The 21354-nt window shown below is 48.9% G+C and overlaps 1 protein-coding gene across 1 annotated transcript in view; it reads left to right on the top strand.

Moving 5' to 3' along the window:
- The window catches only part of CASQ2 (calsequestrin 2), a 110331-nt gene that overhangs the window by 69868 nt on the left and 19109 nt on the right, over positions 1-21354 (top strand). The window contains exons 2-7 of the mRNA XM_073617613.1: positions 10468-10552; positions 10671-10771; positions 13794-13905; positions 15141-15214; positions 15829-15959; positions 17133-17178. Of these exons, the coding sequence (XP_073473714.1) occupies positions 10468-10552; positions 10671-10771; positions 13794-13905; positions 15141-15214; positions 15829-15959; positions 17133-17178 (549 nt within the window). The remainder of the gene's footprint in view (positions 1-10467; positions 10553-10670; positions 10772-13793; positions 13906-15140; positions 15215-15828; positions 15960-17132; positions 17179-21354) is intronic.

Below are 21354 nucleotides of genomic sequence, written 5' to 3'. Positions count from 1 at the left end.
AGGACCTCGGAGACACCAACAAACCACCGACCATTTGTCTGATTCCCCCACACAATGACCCCCCCCCAGACCAGATCCCCCCCCCTGGGACCTCGAAGACACCAGCAAACCACCGACCATTTGTCTGATTCCCCCACACAATGACCCCCCCCCCCCCAGACCAGATCCCCCCCACCAGGACCTCGGAGACACCAGCAAACCACCGACCATTTGTCTGATTCACCCACACAATGACCCCCCCCAGACCAGATCCCCCCCACCAGGACCTCGGAGACACCAGCAAACCACCGACCATTTGTCTGATTCACCCACACAATGACCCCCCCCAGACCAGATCCCCCCCACCAGGACCTCGGAGACACCAACAAACCACCGACCATTTGTCTGATTCCCCCACACAATGACCCCCCCCCCAGACCAGATCCCCCCCCCCTGGGACCTCGAAGACACCAGCAAACCACCGACCATTTGTCTGATTCCCCCACACAATGACCTCCCCCCAGAACGGATCCCTCCCCACCCCCAACACCGAGACCCCAGAGAAACCAACAAACCTCTTACCAATCATCTAATTCCCCCACACAATACCCCCCCAGACCAGATCCCCCCCCGGATCCTCGGAGACACAAGAAAACCACCGACCATTTGTCTGATTTCCCCACACAATGACCCCCCCAGACTGGATCCCCCCCAACACCAATTCCCAAACAAACCTCTGCCCAATCATTTAATTCGTCCACACAATGACTCCAGAGCAGATATACACCCCCACACCGGGACACCAAAAAAACAGACCAATCATCTGATTCCTCCACACAGTGGCCCCAGAGCAGATCCCCCCCCCCCCCCCGACGTTGAAACCACGGAGAAACTAGAAACCAACAAACCTCCAACCAAACATCTAATTCCTTCACACAATGACCCCAGACCAAATCCCCACCACAACTCTGAGACCCCGGAGGAATCAACAAACCTCTGACCAATCATCTAATTCCCCCACACAATGATCCCAGAATGGACCCCCCCTGACACTGAGACCCCATAAAGCCAACAAACCTCCAACCAATCATTTAATCGCCCCACACAATGACCCCAGACCAGAACCCCCCCAAGACCAACACCCTGGAGGAAGGAGTCAACAAACCAAAAATCATTAATCTAATCCCCCCCTCCAATGACCCCAAATCAGATCCCCAACCGCCACCCCCCACACGGAGACCACAGAGAAATCACCAAACCTTAGACCAATCAACCAATTCCCCCACACATTGATCCCGGACCAGACCTCCCCGCCCAACACCACGGCCTCGGAGGAACCAACTAACCTCCAACCAATCATCAAATTCCCCAACGCAATGACCCGACCAGATCCCCCCTGACACCGAGACCCCGGGGGAAACCAACAAACCTACAACTGCCCCCCCCAACACCAGGACCCCAGAGGAAATAAAAAAATCCAATCAATCATCTAACTCCCCCACACAATGACCCCGCGACCAGGACTCTGAAGGAACCAACAAACCTCCGACCAATCATCTAATTCCCACACACAATGACCCTGGACCAAATCCCCCAAACCGAGACTCCGGAGGAACCAACAAACTTTCGAACAATCGTCCAATTCCCCCACACAATGACCCCAGACCAGATCCCCCAACACGAGACCCAGGAGGAACCAACAAACCTTTGACCAATCGTCCAAATCCTTCACACAATGACGCTGGACCAGATCCCCCCGACACAGAAACCCTGGAGGAACCAATAAACCAATTCCCCCCACACAATGATCCGGGACTATTTTGTCATTTTTAGAATAAAATCCAGTTTTCCCCTTTTTTCATCTGCCAATTCATCTCAGTGTTGCTAATCTCCTGCATCCCTTTGGCAGCCACTTCATGTTTATACATACTCAATCAATTGCTGCAGGGTGGGTTTCCTGATGGTGACAACAGTGTTCGATGTCTGTGTAATGTATGCTGAAATGGTCACTTATAGGCTTCAGCCCTTGTGACAGGGTGACAATGCAGGAGAAGTATTAGAGTCCCTCAGACTGGAGGTTGGTCCCTCTCTGGTTGCTGCACAAGACTGGAAGATGGGACCCAGGAGCCAGAAGGGACAAGTAAGATGGGACCCAGGAGATGGGAAGAACCAGAAAGCACTGCAGGGGGAACCAGTAGATGGGAGTAACCAGTAAGCCCTGTAGGGGGACTCAGGTGATGGAAGGAAGCAGTAAGATGGGACCCAGGAGATGGGAAGAACCATTAGGATGGGACCCAGGAGATGGGAAGAACCATTAAGATGGGACCCAGGAGATGGGAGGAACCAGTAAAATAGGACCCAGGAGATGGTAGGAACCAGTAAAATGGGATCCAGGAAATTGGTGGAACCAGTAAGATGGCACCCAAGAGATGGTAAGAACCTATAAAATGGGACCCAGGAGATGAGAGGAACCAATGCGATTGGACCTAGGAGATGGGAAGAACCAGTAAGATGGGACCCAGGAGATGGGAGGAACCAGTAAAATGAGACCCAGGAGATGGGAGGAACCAGTAAGATGGGACCCAGGGGATGGTAGGAACCAGTAAAATGGGACCCAGTAGATGGTAGGAACCAGTAAAATGGGACCCGGAGATGGGAGGAACCAGTAAGATGGGACCCAGGGGATGGTAGGAACCAGTAAAATGGGACCCAGTAGATGGTAGGAACCAGTAAAATGGGACCCGGAGATGGGAGGAACCAGTAAGATGGGACCTAGGAGATGGGAGGAACCAGGAAACACTGCAGGGGGAACCAGTAGATGAGATTAACCAGTAAGCCCTGTAGGAGGACCCAGGAGATAGGAGGAAGTAGTAAGATGGTACCCAGGAGATGGGAGGAACAAGTAAGATGGGACTCAAGGGATGGTAGGAACCAGTAAAATGGGACCCAGGAGAAGGGAGGAACCAATATGATGGGACCTAGGAGACGGGAGGAACCAGTAAAATGGGACCCTATAGATGGTAGGAACCAGTAAAATGGGACCAGGGAGATGGGAGGAACCAGAGAGTGCTGCAGGGGACCCAGGAAATGGGAGCAACCAAAGAGTGCTGCAGGTGGACCCAGGAGATGGGAAGAACCAGAAATGCTGCAGGGGACCCGGGAGATGGGTAGAACCAGTGAGCATTGCAGGAGGACCTAGAAGATTTGAGGAACCAGTAAGCACTGCAGAGGACCCAGGAGATGGGAGGAACCAGTGAGTAATGCAGGGTGACTCAGTAGATGGGAGGAACCAGTGAGCATTAGTGTCTATAGTGACACTGAGCTACTCTGATGACAGAATGTAAAAAAAAAAATGTTAAAAAAGAAAAAAAAAAATTTTTTTAATTATTTCACCAATGTCACTGATCACCGGCACACCGGTCATATGATGACGCTGTACTGTACTGGTGACAGGATGTAAAAAAAAAATTGTGAAAAAATAAAAAAGATTTTATTCAACTTCTTCATTTTCTAAAAAATGTTGGAGTCTCAAAAAACTCGCCACGCCTCTTACTAATTACCTTGGACTGTCTACTTTCCAAAAAGGGGTCATTTGGGGGGTATTTGTACCGTCCTGGTGTTTTCGGGCCTCAAGAAATGAGATCGGCCCTCAGTACATCAGGGTTGATCAATTTTCAGATATATATCCAATAGTTTGTGGATCGTATACATTTTACACAAAACAATTAATACACACTGATTGGGATTTTTTTACCAAAGAAATGGAGCAGAATACATTTTGGCCTAAATTTATGAAGAAAATTGATTTTATTGGATATGTTTTAACCGGTTCCCAACCAGCTCACGTCTATATACGGGGGGGGGGGGGGCAGAATGGCTACCCTGCGCAAAACCCCCCACAGATAAGGGGTTCCTTTAAGAGCCACAAGAGGGGCACGCGTGCTGTGCAGCGGGGGACCAGAATGCACGTGGCCGGAGATCGCCGCCGATCGCGTGAACAAGCACCAGCACGGGGATTTGTGTGTGTAAACACATAAATCCCTGTGCTGTCAGAGGAGAGGTGACATGTCGTTTGTTCCTACTATGTAGGAACAGCAAAATATCTCCTCTCCTACTCAAGTCCTATCCCCTCACAGTTAGAACACGCTGAGGGAACACACATTTAACCCCTTGATCGCCCCCTAGTGTTAACCCCTTCCCCACCAGAGTCATTTACACAGTATTCAGTGCATTTTTATAGCACTGATCGCTGTATAAATGTCAATGGTTCCAAAAATGTGTCAAAAGTGTCCACTAAAAATCGCAGATCACCGCCATTACTAGTAAAAAAAAAAAAATCATAAAAATGAATTAAAAGTGCCATAAATTTTTCCCATGGTTTGTAGATGCTATAACTTTTGCGCAAACCAATCAATATACGCTTATTGCAATTCTTTTTACCAAAAATTTATAGAAGAATATATATAGGCCTAAACTGATGAAGAAATTTGTTTTTTTTTTCAAAATTGTCACTCTTTTTTTGTTTATACCACAAAAAAACCCGCAGAGGTGATCAAATGCCAACAAAAGAAAGCTCTATTTGTGTTAAAAAACAGACACAAATTTGTTTGGGTACAGTGTCAAACGACCGTGCAATTGTCAGTTAAAGCGACACAGTGCCAAATTGTAAAAAGTGCTCTGGTAAGGAAGGGGGGTAAAATCTTCCGGGGCTGAAGCGGTTTTTAAAAAAGCAGAAAATATTGGGGGGGGGGGGTTTTCGAAAATGTTTTCTTTTTTCATTTCGTCTTTTTTTGTTTATATAATAAAAATTTACAGGAACCTTCAGCCAAGTATGTGAATAGGATAGGGTGATCAGCGAGGACAATCCTGAGGACTTCCAGGTCGTAGCACACCAGGGATCATTAGTGCCATGCCATGTTCTCCAGACTTTCAGGTAGCAGAAATGGGGAAATGGAAGGAAGGTCCCACTAGAAATGTCTGGAACTTCCTGCAGGTCAGAGGTGCTCCATCCTAGGTTGGCGGGATATGGGCTCTTGGCTGGAAGTCCTCCGGATCAGTTTACTGTCACCATGGGCTGCCTCTCGTCCAGCCTGTCCTCCAAGATACACTGAGAGATTGTCACCTCACCCTGGGGAATTCACACATCAGGAGCCAGAGGAGACATTCAATTCTCTCCTGGAGGAACTTCCATCTCCAAGACAGTTTATATTTCATTACAAAGAATAAAATACCGGCCGTATCAGATAATATACAGACCCTAGAAAGATTGTAATAGAGATATAAGATAGAGGATTAGAGGGATGGAAAGACTGAGCATGGAGGGTTGGAGGCTAAGAGGATGAAGAGGTGGAGGATGGAAGGGCGGAGGAAGTAAGAATGTGGGGATGAAGGATGGAAGTATGGAGGAATACCGCCTGGTAATATAGCCAAGTCCATGTTTGATCCAAGTCCATGTTTGATCTTCCAGAAGGACATTAAAGATGTTCCATATATTCTCCAACCATCTCCCAGCGGCTTTGCAATTCTACTTCAATTACCATTCCCTCTTTCTGCCGGGCAGTCCCCTTATTTTACACATTGGGCCATACTTCATGTCCCACACTTCCCATATCCCATCCTTCTCATGTGCCAGTCCCACCACTCATGTCCTGAAAACCACCATGTCCCACTCCTTATGTCTCACCTCCTCCATGTCCCACTCCTTATGTTCACACTCCCCATGTCCCACTCCTCATGTCCCACTCCTTATGTCTCACCTCCTCCATGTCCCACTCCTCATGTTCACACTCCCCATGTCCTACTCCTCATGTCTCACCTCCACCATGTCCCACTCCCTGTGTCCACACTATCTGTGTCCCACTCCTCATGTCCCACCTCCTCGATGTCCCACTCTCCATGTCCACCCTCCCCATGTCCCACTCCTCATGTCTTGTCACCCATTATATCCACACTCCCCATGTCCCAGCTCCCCAATGACCTTCTCATCCCCTCATGTCCAGCCAACCACAATGTCTACACTCCCCATTTCCCACTCCTGATGTCTCACTTCCCCCATGCCGCACCCCTCATGTCATGTCAACCATAATGTCCATCTTCCCCATATCCTACTCCTTATGTCTTACCTGCTCCATGTCCCACCCCTCATGTCCTGCCACCCACCAAATCCATGCTCTCCATGTCTCACCCCCCTCCCCATATCCTAACCAGCATGTCCACACTCCCCACGTCTCACCCCCCCCCCCCCCACATATCCTAACTACTTTGTTCACACTCCCCATGTTCCACTCCTCATGTCCTACTCCTCCTGTCTCACCTCCTCCATGTCCTATTTCCCATGTACACACTCCAAATGTCTTCCCACCCATTATGTCCACACTCCCCATGTCCCACTCCTCATGTCTCACCTCCTCCATGTCCCATTCCCCATGTCCACACTCCCCATTTCCTACTCCTCATGTCTTGCCACCAATTATGTCCACACTCCCCATATCTCACCTCCACAATGACCTTCACATCACCTCATGTCCTGCCACCCACCATATACATGCTTGCCATGCCCCACGCCTGATGTCTCACTTCCCCCATGTCCCACCCCCCATGTCCTGCCAACCACCATATCCATGCTCACTATGCCCACACTCCCCATGTCTCACCTCCCCCATGTCCTAACCACTATGTCCACACTCCCCAGGTCCCATTCCTGATGTCTCACCTTTGCCATGTCCCACTCCTCATGCCCGTCCCCATATCCTACCCTCTCTCTGTGTTTCCACCATGCGCCACACTGCCCTTGCTCCCAAATCCCATGTTCTCCATGTCCCACTCCTGATATCTCACCTCCCCCATGTCCCACCCCTCATGTCCTGCCACCCACCATGTCCATGCTCCCCATGTCCCACCCCCTATATACTAACCGGCATGTCCACACTCCCCATGTCTCACCACATATATCCTAACTATTATGTCCACAATCCCCATGTCCCATCCCTCATGTCCTGCCAACCACCATATCCATGCTCACCATGTCCACCTCCGGCTCCCCCATGTCTTACCTCCCCCATGTCCTAACTACTATGTCCACACTCCCCAGGTCCCATTCCTGATGTCTCACCTTCCCCATGTCCCACTCCTCATGCCGTCCCCATATCTTACCCTCTCTCTCTGTGTTTCCACTGTGCCCCATGCTCCCCTTGCTCCCAAATCCCATGTTCTCCATGTTCTCCCATTCTCATGCTGTGACCACCCCATGTCCCACGCTTTGCGAGTTCCACCTTCTCTAGTGGTTTGAAGCATTTTTTACTCGTGTTTTGTGGCCTCAGATCAGAGTGAACTCTGTGAAGGCTCAATGGACCTAATGCCAGGTACACACGAGCGGACTTTACGGCAGACTTTGCCCGGCGGACTTTATGGCAGACTTTCTGAATGAACGGACTTGCCTACACACAATCAACCAAAGTCCGTTGAATGCGTACGTGATGACGTACGACCAGACTAAGATAAGGAAGTTAGCCAGTAGTAAATAGCTGCCCTAGCGTGGCTTTTTGTCCATCGGACTAGCATACAGACGAGCGGACTTTTCGACCGGACTCGATTTTGACGGATTGATTTAAAACATGTTTCAAATCTAAGTCCGTCCAACTTTTGAGAAAACAAAGTCCGCTGGAGCCCACACACGATCGAATTGTCCGACGAAATCCCGTCCGCCGGGCAAAGTCTGCTGTAAAGTCCGCTCGTGTGTACGCAGCCTAAGTCTCGCCTTCAGGATCTGCAAGAAACTGGATCAGGTCCTCGGTGAACTACAAACACTATCTCAGAATCTGTTCAATTTTGTACAGTTTGGGGCAGAAGACGAGCACAGAAAACCGGGAGCTGGGTGCGAGCCCTGAGAGCTCTGGGTACAGAGATCAGGTGCAACCCTCTATTCCTTCCCCTTCATCCTCAGTTACATGTTCTTCTCCCTGGGGGGTAGGTATGTGTGTTTTGTGGTAGGTATGTGTGTTTTGTGGTAGGTATGTGTGTTTTGTTTCATTTCAACTCATTTTTCAGACAAAAATTTCATTTTCAGATTTTCTGATGTATACAAATCTCCGAATGGACATAGTAACAAATGTCAACAAAAAAGCGAAAAAAGTTATAATGGAATTGAAGAATACAATTGTTACATTCGGATGAGGTCACATGATGCGATAGTAGTTGGGGCCCATGGGGGAGTTCGTAGAATTTTCGAATTTGTTAGATAATTCAGATTTGGATTATGAAGTGACCTGAATTTCGTTCCATTCGTTAATTTGGATCTCCAGTTGATATTGTCCAATCAGCTCGTGCCATTTCTCTTGGCCGGTTGGACCGGCATCCGAACTGCAAAATTTTCCAAATCCACCGGGACCAACGAATATACAAAACAAACGCCGAGTATACTAAGCGAATTCCGAAACTGAATCGGGTCAACATAATGAATACGATGAAACGAAATTCTTTAATAAACGGATGCATCATCTGGAATGATATGAAAATTCCCGACATGCGCGTGTCTATTGGGGGGGTCCCTGAGGGCTCTGAATTACCAGTGTAACCGCCTATCCCCCCCCCTCCTGTCCTCAGTCACATGTTGTTCTCCCTGGGGGGTCACTGAGGGCTCTGAATTACCAGTGTAACCGCCTATCCCCCCCCCTCCTGTCCTCAGTCACATGTTGTTCTCCCTGGGGGGTCCCTGAGGGCTCTTTGGCTATTTTTGGCCCCCATAACTCATCAGTGACACCAGCGAGGTCCCACCTGTCTCCCCGAATCCTCCCTAGAGAGAAGTTAAACACATTGGGGGTTGATTTACTAAAACTGGACAGTACAGAGTCTGATGCAGCTGTGCATGGTGGCCAATCAGCTTCCGGGTTTTATTGTCAAAGCTTCATTGAACAACCTGAAGGTAGAAGCTGATTGGCTCCCATGCACAGCTGCATCAGATTCTGTACTCTCCAGTTTTAGTAAATCTCCCCCCAATATACGGTCAGGAAATATCACTGCTGTAAATATCACATGAGGAGATAGATGTGTTACTGAGCGGCAGAGAGTCTTGGGACTTCTCTCGGTGGCTCTGTACCCCTTCCCCCATCAGTTCTGCTGCTGGATTCCCCCAGTTCGCCCAGAGGGGGCCCAACAGAGCTACTAACCTAAAGAGTAATCTGTGGCCCCTCTCGCGGGCAGCCCCTAAGCAGGGGCCCACTTATATGGCGGTGGGAATGATGTGTGTGCGGATGTGTTCTGAGATCTGTGAGGACTCCTCTCACACATCTGCTCACATCGGGAAAACCAATCAGCCGTGTGTGGAGGGCACCAACCTCCAACAACCAATCAGCATTCACCGAGGTGCGGTCACCTGGGTGTGGTTGCTATGGGTTACTGCGGTCCGTTGCTCTCTCTGAATAAGTAAGAAGATGTCAGACACAGAGACTGTCCCTCTGACAGAGGAGATGAGAGCGGACAGCTGACATCCCCCAATGGTAACCCAACTCCAGCCGACAGATTTTCCTGCCAGGGATGACAAAGCCCAGAGAGCCGAAAAGTCATCCAGGGAGAGCAGCCAGACCAACAACCAATCACAGCTCAGCATCTGACTGCAGGGACCCCCATAAAGCAATCAGGAATCACAATGTGACTGCAACCATGCTTAGCAACCAATCAGAGCTCAGTGTTTAAGTACATTAACCCCTAGCAACCAATCAGATCTTAGTGTTTGACTGCAGTAACTCCTAGCAACCAATCAGATCTCAGTAACTGCAGTAACTGCAATGGTCCCTAGCAACCAATCAGATCTCAGTGTGTATCTGCAGGGGTCCCCAGCAACCAATCAGATCTCAGTGTGTATCTGCATGGGTCCCCAGCAACCAATCAAATCGCAGTCTTCAACTGCAGTAACCCGTAGCAACCAATTAGATTTCAGCTTGTGATTCTCAGTAACCAATCATATCCCAGGATGGGTTGTGGCTTGTATGAGCAGGGGACAGGTGGGAAGGTATGGGTGTGGCTTGTATGAGCAGGGGACAGGTGGGAAGGTATGGGTGTGGCTTGTATGAGCAGGGACAGGTGGGAAGGTATGGGTGTGGCTTGTATGGGCAGGGGACAGGTGGGAAGGTATGGGTGTGGCTTGTATGGGCAGGGGGCAGGTGGGAAGTAATGGGTGTGGCTTGTATAGGCAGGGGGCAGATGGGAAGTAATGGGTGTGGCTTGTATGTGCAGGGGGCAGGTGGGAAGTAATGGGTCTGGCTTGTATAGGCAGGGGGCAGATGGGAAGGTATGGGTGTGGCTTGTATGAGCAGGGACAGGTGGGAAGTTATGGGTGTGACTTGTATGAGCAGGGACAGGTGGGAAGGTATGGGTGTGGCTTGTATGGGCAGGGGACAGGTGGGAAGGTATGGGTGTGGCTTCTATAGGTTAGGGGTGGGGTTTGTTTGAAGCTCTTATGTTTCCCTGACCACCCTATGTTGTGTTCTCCAGCTGTCTGCACAGGTTCTGGAGAAGAAGAATATCGGCTTTGGAATCCTCGATCCGAAGAGTAATGCCAAGATTGCCAAGAAGCTGGGTAGGTACCTCCATGGTGGTGGGCCTGGCTGCCAACCCTTCCAGGCCACGTCATTGAATATCACTCATCAAGTGTCTATAGTGCCCATGTATGATGGCCTCTGTCTGTCTTTCCATAGGGACCACCGAGGTGGGCAGCCTCTATGCATTTAAAGAGGACAACGTGATTGAGTTTGATGGTGAGCTGGCGGCTGACGTTCTGGTGGATTTCCTGCTGGATGTGAGTGTACGATATATATATATATGTACTCTACATGATACACCTCTACACTTTCCACCCCTAGACTGAACATGATAATCCCTCCATAGGATCCCACACTGGCCAATCCTTGACCATTGACCAATCACTGACCTTCTCCATAGGATCCCACACTGACCATTGACCAATCACTGACCCCCTCTATAGGATCCCGCACTGACCAATCACTGACCCCCTCTATAGGATTCCGCACTGACCAATCACTGACCCCCTCTATAGGATTCCGCACTGACCAATCACTGGCCCCCTCATTAAGATCCCACACTGACCATTGACCAATCACTGACCCCCTCTATAGGATCCCGCACTGACCAATCACTGACCCCCTCCATAGGATTCCACACTGACCAATCACTGACCCTCTCCATAGGATTCCACACTGACCAATCACTGACCCCCTCTATAGGATCCCACACTGACCATTGACCAATCACTGACCTCCTCTATAGGATCCCGCACTGACCAATCACTGACCCCCTCTATAGGATCTCACACTGACCAATCACTGACCCCCTCTACAGGATCTCACACTGACCAATCACTGACCCCCTCTACAGGATCTCACACTGACCAATCACTGACCCCCTCTATAGGATCCCGCACTGACCAATCACTGACCCCCTCCATAGGATTCCACACTGACCAATCACTGACCCCCTCCATAGGATCCCACACTGACCAATCACCGACCCTTCCATAGGATTCCACACTGACCAATCACTGACCTCCTCTATAGGATCCCGCACTGACCAATCACTGACCCCCTCTATAGGATCTCACACTGACCAATCACTGACCCCCTCTACAGGATCTCACACTGACCAATCACTGACCCCCTCTACAGGATCTCACACTGACCAATCACTGACCCCCTCTATAGGATCCCGCACTGACCAATCACTGACCCCCTCTATAGGATCCCACACTGACCATTGACCAATCACTGACCTCCTCTATAGGATCCCACACTGACCATTGACCAATCACTGACCTCCTCTATAGGATCCCGCACTGACCAATCACTGACCCCCACTATAGGATCTCACACTGACCAATCACTGACCCCCTCTACAGGATCCCACACTGACCAATCACTGACCCTCTCCATAGGATCCCACACTGACCATTGACCACTCACTGACACCCTCCATAGGATCTCTCGCTGACCAATCACTGACCCCCTCCATAGGATCCCACACTGACCACTCACTGACCCCCTCCATAGGATCCCACACTGACCAATCACTGACCCCCTCCATAGGATCCCACACTGTCCACTCACTGACCCCCTCTGTAGGATCCCACATTGATCAATCATTGATCCCCTCCATAGGATCCCACACTGACCAATCACCTACCCCCTCCATAGGATCCCACACTGACCAATCACTGACCCCTCCATAGGGTCCCACACTGACCACTCACTGACCCCCTCCATAGGGTCCCACACTGACCAATCAGCGACCCCCTCCATAGGATTCCACAATGTCCAATCACTGACCCCTCCATAGGATTCCACACTGACCAATCACTGACCCCCTCTATAGGATCCCACACTGACCAATCACTGACCCCCTCCAAAGGATCCCGCACTGACCAATCACTGACCCCTCCATAGGATTCCACACTGACCAATCACTGATCCCCTCTATAGGATCCCACACTGACCAATCACTGGCCCCCTCCATAGGATCTCACACTGACCAATCACTGATCCCCTCTACAGGATCTCACACTGACCAATCAGCGACCCCCTCTATAGGATCCCACACTGACCAATCACTGACCCTCTCCATAGGATCCCACACTGACCAATCACTGACCCCCTCCATAGGATCCCACACTGACCAATCAGCGACCCTCACCATAGGATCTCACACTGACCAATCACTGACCCCCTCCATAGGATTCAACACTGACCAATCACTGACCCCCTCTATAGGATCTCACACTGACCAATCACTGACCCTCTCCATAGGATCTCACACTGACCAATCACTGACGACCTCTATAGGATCTCACACTGACCAATCACTGACCCCTCCATAGGATCTCACACTGACCAATCACTGATCCCCTCTACAGGATCTCACACTGACCAATCACTGACCCCTCCATAGGATTCCACACTGACCAATCACTGACCCCCTCCATAGGATCCCACACTGACCAATCACTGACCCCCTCCATAGGATCTCACACTGACCAATCACTGATCCCCTCTACAGGATCTCACACTGACCAATCACTGACCCCCTCCATAGGATCCCACACTGACCAATCACTGATCCCCTCTACAGGATCTCACACTGACCAATCATTGACCCTCTCCATAGGATCTCACACTGACCAATCACTGACCCCCTCCATAGGATCTCACACTGACCAATCACTGATCCCCTCCATAGGATCTCACACTAACCAATCACTGACCCCCTCCATAGGATCTCACACTGACCAATCACTGACCCCCTCTATAGGATCTCACACTGACCAATCACTGACCCCCTCCATAGGATCTCACACTGACCAATCACTGACCCATCCATAGGATCCCACACTGACCAATCACTGACCCTCTCCATAGGATCTCACACTGACCAATCACTGACCCCTCCATAGGATTCCACACTGACCAATCACTGACCCCCTCCATAGGATTTCACACTGACCAATCACTGGCCCCCTCCATAGGATCTCACACTGACCAATCACTGACCCTCTCCATAGGATCTCACACTGACCAATCACTGACCCCTCCATAGGATCCCACACTGACCAATCACTGACCCCTCCATAGGATCCCACACTGACCAATCACTGACCCCTCCATAGGATCTCACACTGACCAATCAGCGACCCCCTCTATAGGATCTCACACTGACCAATCACTGACCCCCTCCATAGGATCTCACACTGACCAATCACTGACTTCCAGTATAGTACATACTGTGAAATCTCCCCTCTCACTTTACACCTCCAGTTGATTGAGGACCCGGTGGAGAACATTAATAGTCGGGCAGAGCTGAAGGCCTTGGACCGCATGGAGGAGGAGACCCGAGTGATCGGATACTTCAAGAATGAGGACTCCGAGCGTAAGTGTATGGGGTGGTGGGGAAAGGAGAGGGGGGGGGTCTGTGTGATCCAATGAGCCACAGATCACATCAGTCTCTGTACAGAGGAGCTTACACTCTAATGTCCCCTCCCCCACACAGTCACATCAGTCTCTGTACAGAGGAGCTTACACTCTAATGTCCCCTCCCCCCACAGTCACATCAGTCTCTGTACAGAGGAGCTTACACTCTAATGTCCCCTCCCCCCACAGTCACATCAGTCTCTGTACAGAGGAGCTTACACTCTAATGTCCCCTCCCCCACAGTCACATCAGTCTCTATACAGAGGAGCTTACACTCTAATGTCCCCTCCCCCACAGTCACATCAGTCTCTATACAGAGGAGCTTACACTCTAATGTCCCCTCCCCCACAGTCACATCAGTCTCTATACAGAGGAGCTTACACTCTAATGTCCCCTCCCCCCACAGTCACATCAGTCTCTATACAGAGGAGCTTACACTCTAATGTCCCCTCCCCCCACAGTCACATCAGTCTCTATACAGAGGAGCTTACACTCTAATGTCCCCTCCCCCCACAGTCACATCAGTCTCTATACAGAGGAGCTTACACTCTAATGTCCCCTCCCCCACAGTCACATCAGTCTCTGTACAGAGGAGCTTACACTCTAATGTCCCCCCCCCCCCCACACATCAGTCTCTATACAGAGGAGCTTACACTCTAATGTCCCCTCCCCCCACAGTCACATCAGTCTCTATACAGAGGAGCTTACACTCTAATGTCCCCTCCCCCACAGTCACATCAGTCTCTATACAGAGGAGCTTACACTCTAATGTCCCCTCCCCCACAGTCACATCAGTCTCTATACAGAGGAGCTTACACTCTAATGTCCCCTCCCCCCACAGTCACATCAGTCTCTGTACAGAGGAGCTTACACTCTAATGTCCCCTCCCCCCACAGTCACATCAGTCTCTGTACAGAGGAGCTTACACTCTAATGTCCCCTCCCCCACAGTCACATCAGTCTCTATACAGAGGAGCTTACACTCTAATGTCCCCTCCCCCACAGTCACACACTATTATTATTATATACTGTATATTGTGCGGTGGTTGCGTGGTCCTGTTTGTGATTAGCACAGAGTTGGAAGGTAAGAGTGCCCCATGCCCCGTATCCATACTGACCAGTATTGTGTATGTCCTTGGGGTATCCATATGACCTGTACTGAACGGGTTTCTGGGGTTCTCGGTCTGAATTGCAGATTACAAGGAATTTGTAGAAGCTGCGGAAAATTTCCACCCGTACATCAAGTTCTTTGCGACATTTGACAAGTCGGTAAGATGGACGTATCACAACACGGCTTATGTAGAGGGAGAATTCATTGAGGCACATGGCTTGTTAGGTGTGTTCCAGATCTAGAGGAGTACAGGAAGGTGTCTGGACTGATCAGAACAGGTGTAAGAAGTGAGGGTGAAGTGAGTGATGAGGATTGGGGGAAGGGACTGATGGGGACAGATGTAGGGATTGACAAGGACAGGTGTAAAAATGAATAAGGACTGTTGTAGGAACTTATGAGGTCAGGTGCAGGGAGTGATGAGGGCAGGTTTGGGACTGGGGAGGGCAAGTGCAGGGAGTGATGAGAATTGGGGGAAGGGACTGATCGGAGAGTTGTAGGAAATGATGAGGTCAGGTGAAATGACAAATTATGTCAGGTGTAGGGATTGATGAAGACCGGTGTGGGAACTTATGAGGCCAGGTGCAGGAACCGATGAGGATAGGTGTGGGAACTGATGAGGTCAGGTGCAGGAACCGATGAGGATAGGTGTGAGAACTGATGAGGTCAGGGGTAGGGATTCATAAAGTGTACGGGAAGGGGCTCTCAGATATTGTATCTGCTATGTCAGCCAAGGTAAAGGCATTAACATGTTTCTTGATGATGATGATGGTAGGTGGCGAAGACTCTGACATTGAAACTAAATGAAGTGGACTTCTATGAACCTTTTATGGATGAACCAGTCACTGTCCCAGATAAACCATACACTGAGCAGGAGCTGGTAGACTTTATCAACAAACACAAGAGGTGAGTGATTCCTACACTTCCCACATTTCTCCAAGACATAATGACCCTACTAACCAATACTACCCCCAGCCATAATAACCCTACAGATCCATACTACCTACAGACATAATGACCCTACAGATCCATACTACCTACAGACATAATGACCCTACAGACCCATGCTACCTCCAGACATAATGACCCTACAGACCCATACTACCTCCAGACATAATGACCCTATGGACCCATACTACCTACAGACATAATGACCCTACAGACCCATACTACCTACAGACATAATGACCCTACAGACCCATGCTACCTACAGACATAATGACCCTACAGACCCATGCTACCTCCAGACATAATGACCCTACAGATCCATACTACCTACAGACATAATGACCCTACAGACCCATGCTACCTCCAGACATAATGACCCTACAGACCCATACTACCTCCAGACATAATGACCCTACGGACCCATACTACCTACAGACATAATGACCCTACAGACCCATACTACCTACAGACATAATGACCCTACAGACCCATGGTACCTACAGACATAATGACCCTACAGACCCATGCTACCTCCAGACATAATGACCCTACAGACCCATACTACCTCCAGACATAATGACCCTACAGATTCATACTACCTTCAGAAATAATGACACTATGGACCCATACTACCTACAGACATAATGATCCTACAGACCCATACCTCCTCCAGACATAAAGACCCTACAGGCCAGACCCATGCTACCCTCATACATAATGACCCTACAGACCCATACTACCCCCAGACATAATGACTCTACTGAACCATATTACACTATACATAAAGATCCTACTGAACCATATTACTTCTAGACATAATGACCCTAGTACCAACACATCACGGGAGACCCATCTAGGTTCAGCCAACCATTTCTGAGCCCATCTTAAACATATTAACTTTGAAGGACTTTTTGGATCTCCAGGGTTTATTTTAGCTTCAAAAAATAAACCATTTCATCTGTGATTTGTAGTTCTTCCACATACTGCCAACTGCAGCAGTAGAGAAGAAGCTCTGGGCTGGTTGAGGTTGGGTGGAGAAGTCGGGATTTCATTTCCACTCTATTAATCGTACTGTGACAATTCTTTCCATTATATACAGCCAGTACCTTATTGTAGCTCCTCCTGTTTTAGGGCCACACTGCGAAAGCTGCGACCGGAGGACATGTTTGAAACCTGGGTGAGCCAGACTCCTGTTTGTGAGTTTATTGTTTGTATGTCCTTCATCTCCTATACCTATAGACACCAGGAATATCACAACACCCATAGACACCAGGAATATCACAACACCCATAGACACTGGGAATGTCACAATACCTATAGACACCAGGAATATCACAACACCCATAGACACCAGGAATATCACAACACCCATAGACACTGGGAATGTCACAATACCTATAGACACCAGGAATATCACAACACCCATAGACACCAGGAATATCACAACACCCATAGACACTGGGAATGTCACAATACCTATAGACACCAGGAATATCACAACACCCATAGACACCAGGAATATCACAACACCCATAGACACTGGGAATGTCACAATACCTATAGACACCAGGAATATCACAACACCCATAGACACCAGGAATATCACAACACCCATAGACACTGGGAATGTCACAATACCTATAGACACCAGGAATATCACAACACCCATAGACACCAGGAATATCACAACACCCATAGACACCAGGAATGTCACAATACCTATAGACACCAGGAATGTCACAACACCTATAGACACCAGGAATGTCACAACACCTATAGACACCGGGAATGTCACAACACCCATAGACACCAGGAATGTCACAATACCTATAGACACCAGGAATGTCACAACACCTATAGACACCAGGAATGTCACAACACCTATAGACACCAGGAATATCACAACACCCATAGACACCAGGAATATCACAACACCCATAGACACTGGGAATGTCACAATACCTATAGACACCAGGAATATCACAACACCCATAGACACCAGGAATATCACAACACCCATAGACACTGGGAATGTCACAATACCTATAGACACCAGGAATATCACAACACCCATAGACACCAGGAATATCACAACACCCATAGACACTGGGAATGTCACAATACCTATAGACACCAGGAATATCACAACACCCATAGACACCAGGAATATCACAACACCCATAGACACCAGGAATGTCACAATACCTATAGACACCAGGAATATCACAACACCCATAGACACCAGGAATATCACAACACCCATAGACACTGGGAATGTCACAACATCTATAGACACCAGGAATGTCACAACACCTATAGACACCGGGAATGTCACAACACCCATAGACACCAGGAATGTCACAATACCTATAGACACCAGGAATGTCACAACACCTATAGACACCAGGAATGTCACAATACCTATAGACACCAGGAATGTCACAACACCTATAGACACCAGGAATGTCACAACACCTATAGACACCAGGAATGTCACAACACCTATAGACACCAGGAATGTCACAACACCTATAAACACCAGGAATGTCACAACACCTATAGACACCAGGAATGTCACAACACCTATAGACACCAGGAATGTCACAACACCTATAGACACCAGGAATGTCACAACACCTATAGACACCGGGAATGTCACAACACCTATAGACACCGGGAATGTCACAACACCTATAGACACCGGGAATGTCACAACACCTATAGACACCAGGAATGTCACAACACCCATAGACACTGGGAATGTCACAACACCTATAGACACCAGGAATGTCACAACACCTATAGACACCAGGAATGTCACAACACCTATAGACACTGGGAATGTCACAACACCCATAGACACCAGGAATGTCACAACACCTATAGACACTGTGAATGTCACAACATCTATAGACACTGGGAATGTCACAACACCTATAGACACCGGGGATGTCACAACACCTATAGACACCTGGAATGTCACAACACCTATAGACACTGGGAATGTCACAACATCTATAGACACCGGGGACGTCACAACACCTATAGACACCGGGAATGTCACAACACCTATAGACACCTGGAATGTCACAACACCTATAGACACTGGGAATGTCACAACATCTATAGACACCGGGGACGTCACAACATCTATAGACACTGGGAATGTCACAACACCTATAGACACTGGGAATGTCACAACACCTATAGACACCGGGGATGTCACAACACCTATAGACACCTGGAATGTCACAACACCTATAGACACTGGGAATGTCACAACATCTATAGACACCGGGGACGTCACAACATCTATAGACACCGGGGACGTCACAACATCTATAGACACCGGGGACGTCACAACATCTATAGACACCGGGGACGTCACAACATCTATAGACACTGGGAATGTCACAACACCTATAGACACTGGGAATGTCACAACATCTATAGACACTGGGAATGTCACAACACCTATAGACACTGTGAATGTCACAACACCTATAGACACCGGGAATGTCACAACACCTATATAGACACCGGGAATGTCACAACACCCATAGGCACTGAGAATATCACAAAACTTACACCAATCCACATACACCGAGGGGGGGGGGGCAGGAGGGGCATCCGCCCAAAGTGTAGCGTCCTCAATCTGTGTTATACATTAACGATAGGAACAGGGTGCAGTTCTGCATTTTGGATTGGGGCTTTGGGTGTGAATATCCCGGCACTGGGTAGAGGTTTTGGAGGTGAGGAGAGAGGGAAGGTGTTCTGTAGTCCAGCAAGCAGGCATGAAAACACTAGATGGGATGTCATTGAGCAGAGGCAGTGCTGTCAGCTCATTGCAGGAATTTAGGAGCTCGTTGGATTTCCAACAAATCAACAGGAATTTTTCTGTCATTATTATTACACACTTCTGGGGTCCAAATGCCAAACACCAAGTACCAAAGACCCACATGTGGCCCTCAGGCTGTGGCCCCCCCGGGGGGCTGTGAGCGGTTCTGGCATTGTGCTGGTGGCAGCAGGTGGCGGTGAGAGGACGTCTTTGTTGGCTCCAGAAGAATTAGCATTTAGATGGAATGTCTAATAATAGAGTGTTGTGATCCGGCAGAGTCTCAGTTTACAGAATCCATTATGGAGAATGTCACATCTCAGCCGGGATATTAGTAATATCTGCTCCTCATCTCAGACAGACGCTAATTGAATTGTCTGCAATATCTGCAGCCAATCTACAGACCTCCCGGGCGATGGATGGGGGGCGTCCTCCTCGCCCCTCCAGCACACAGACAAGGAGCTCAGCCTGGGGTCTGCTGCCATGTGGCTCTGCCGGGTGCTGCCGCCTCTGATAATAGCGATCGATGGAAGCTTAACACCCATACTTGTCCAATCCTTCCTTTATGGCTGTGCCGGGGGTCCCTAGATAATCTCCCCAAATCTGGCCAAAAATAGCCAAATTAATTGTCTGTTATCTCATATGTCTTAAAGATGAACTCCGGGCATAAAACTTTATAGTAGTACATATAGTAGGAGACACAAGTCCATCAAGTCCAACCTATGTGTGTGATTATATGTCAGTATTACATTGTATATCTCTGTATGTTGTGGTCATTCAGGTGATTATCTAATAGTTTCTTGAAACTATCAATGCTCCCCGCTGAGACCACCGCCTGTGGAAGGGAATTCCACATCCTTGCCGCTCTTACAGTAAAGAACCCTCTACGTAGTTTAAGGTTAAACCTCTTTTCTTCTAATTGTAATGAGTGGCCACGAGTCTTATTAAACTCTCTTCTGCGAAAAAGTTTTCTCCCTATTGTGGGGTCACCAGTCCGGTATTTGTATATTGTGGGGTCACCAGTCCGGTATTTGTATATTGTGGGGTCACCAGTCCGGTATTTGTATATTGTGGGGTCACCAGTCCGGTATTTGTATATTGTGGGGTCACCAGTCTGGTATTTATATATTGTGGGGTCACCAGTCCGGTATTTATACAATGAAATCATATCCCCTCTCAAGCGTCTCTTCTCCAGAGAGAATAAGTTCAGAGCTCACAACCTTTCCTCATAACTAAGATCCTCCAGACCCTTTATTAGCTTTGTTGCCCTTCTTTGTACTCGCTCCATTTCCAGTACATCCTTCCTGAGGACTGGTGCCCAGAACTGGACAGCATACTCCAGGTGCAGCCGGACCAGAGTCTTGTAGAGCGGGAGAATTATCATTTTATCTCTGGAGTTGATCCCCCTTTTTAATGCCAATATTCTGTTTGCTTTATTAGCAGCAGCTTGGCATTGCATGTCATTGCTGAGCCTATCATCTACTAGGACCCCCAGGTCCTTTTCCATCCTAGATCCCC

The sequence above is a fragment of the Aquarana catesbeiana genome, linkage group LG02, assembly GCF_042186555.1.
Source record: "Aquarana catesbeiana isolate 2022-GZ linkage group LG02, ASM4218655v1, whole genome shotgun sequence".
NCBI classification, from domain to species: Eukaryota; Metazoa; Chordata; class Amphibia; order Anura; family Ranidae; genus Aquarana; species Aquarana catesbeiana.
Note: the sequence above shows the minus strand (reverse complement) of the source record. Positions and strands in the feature narration are given on the sequence as shown.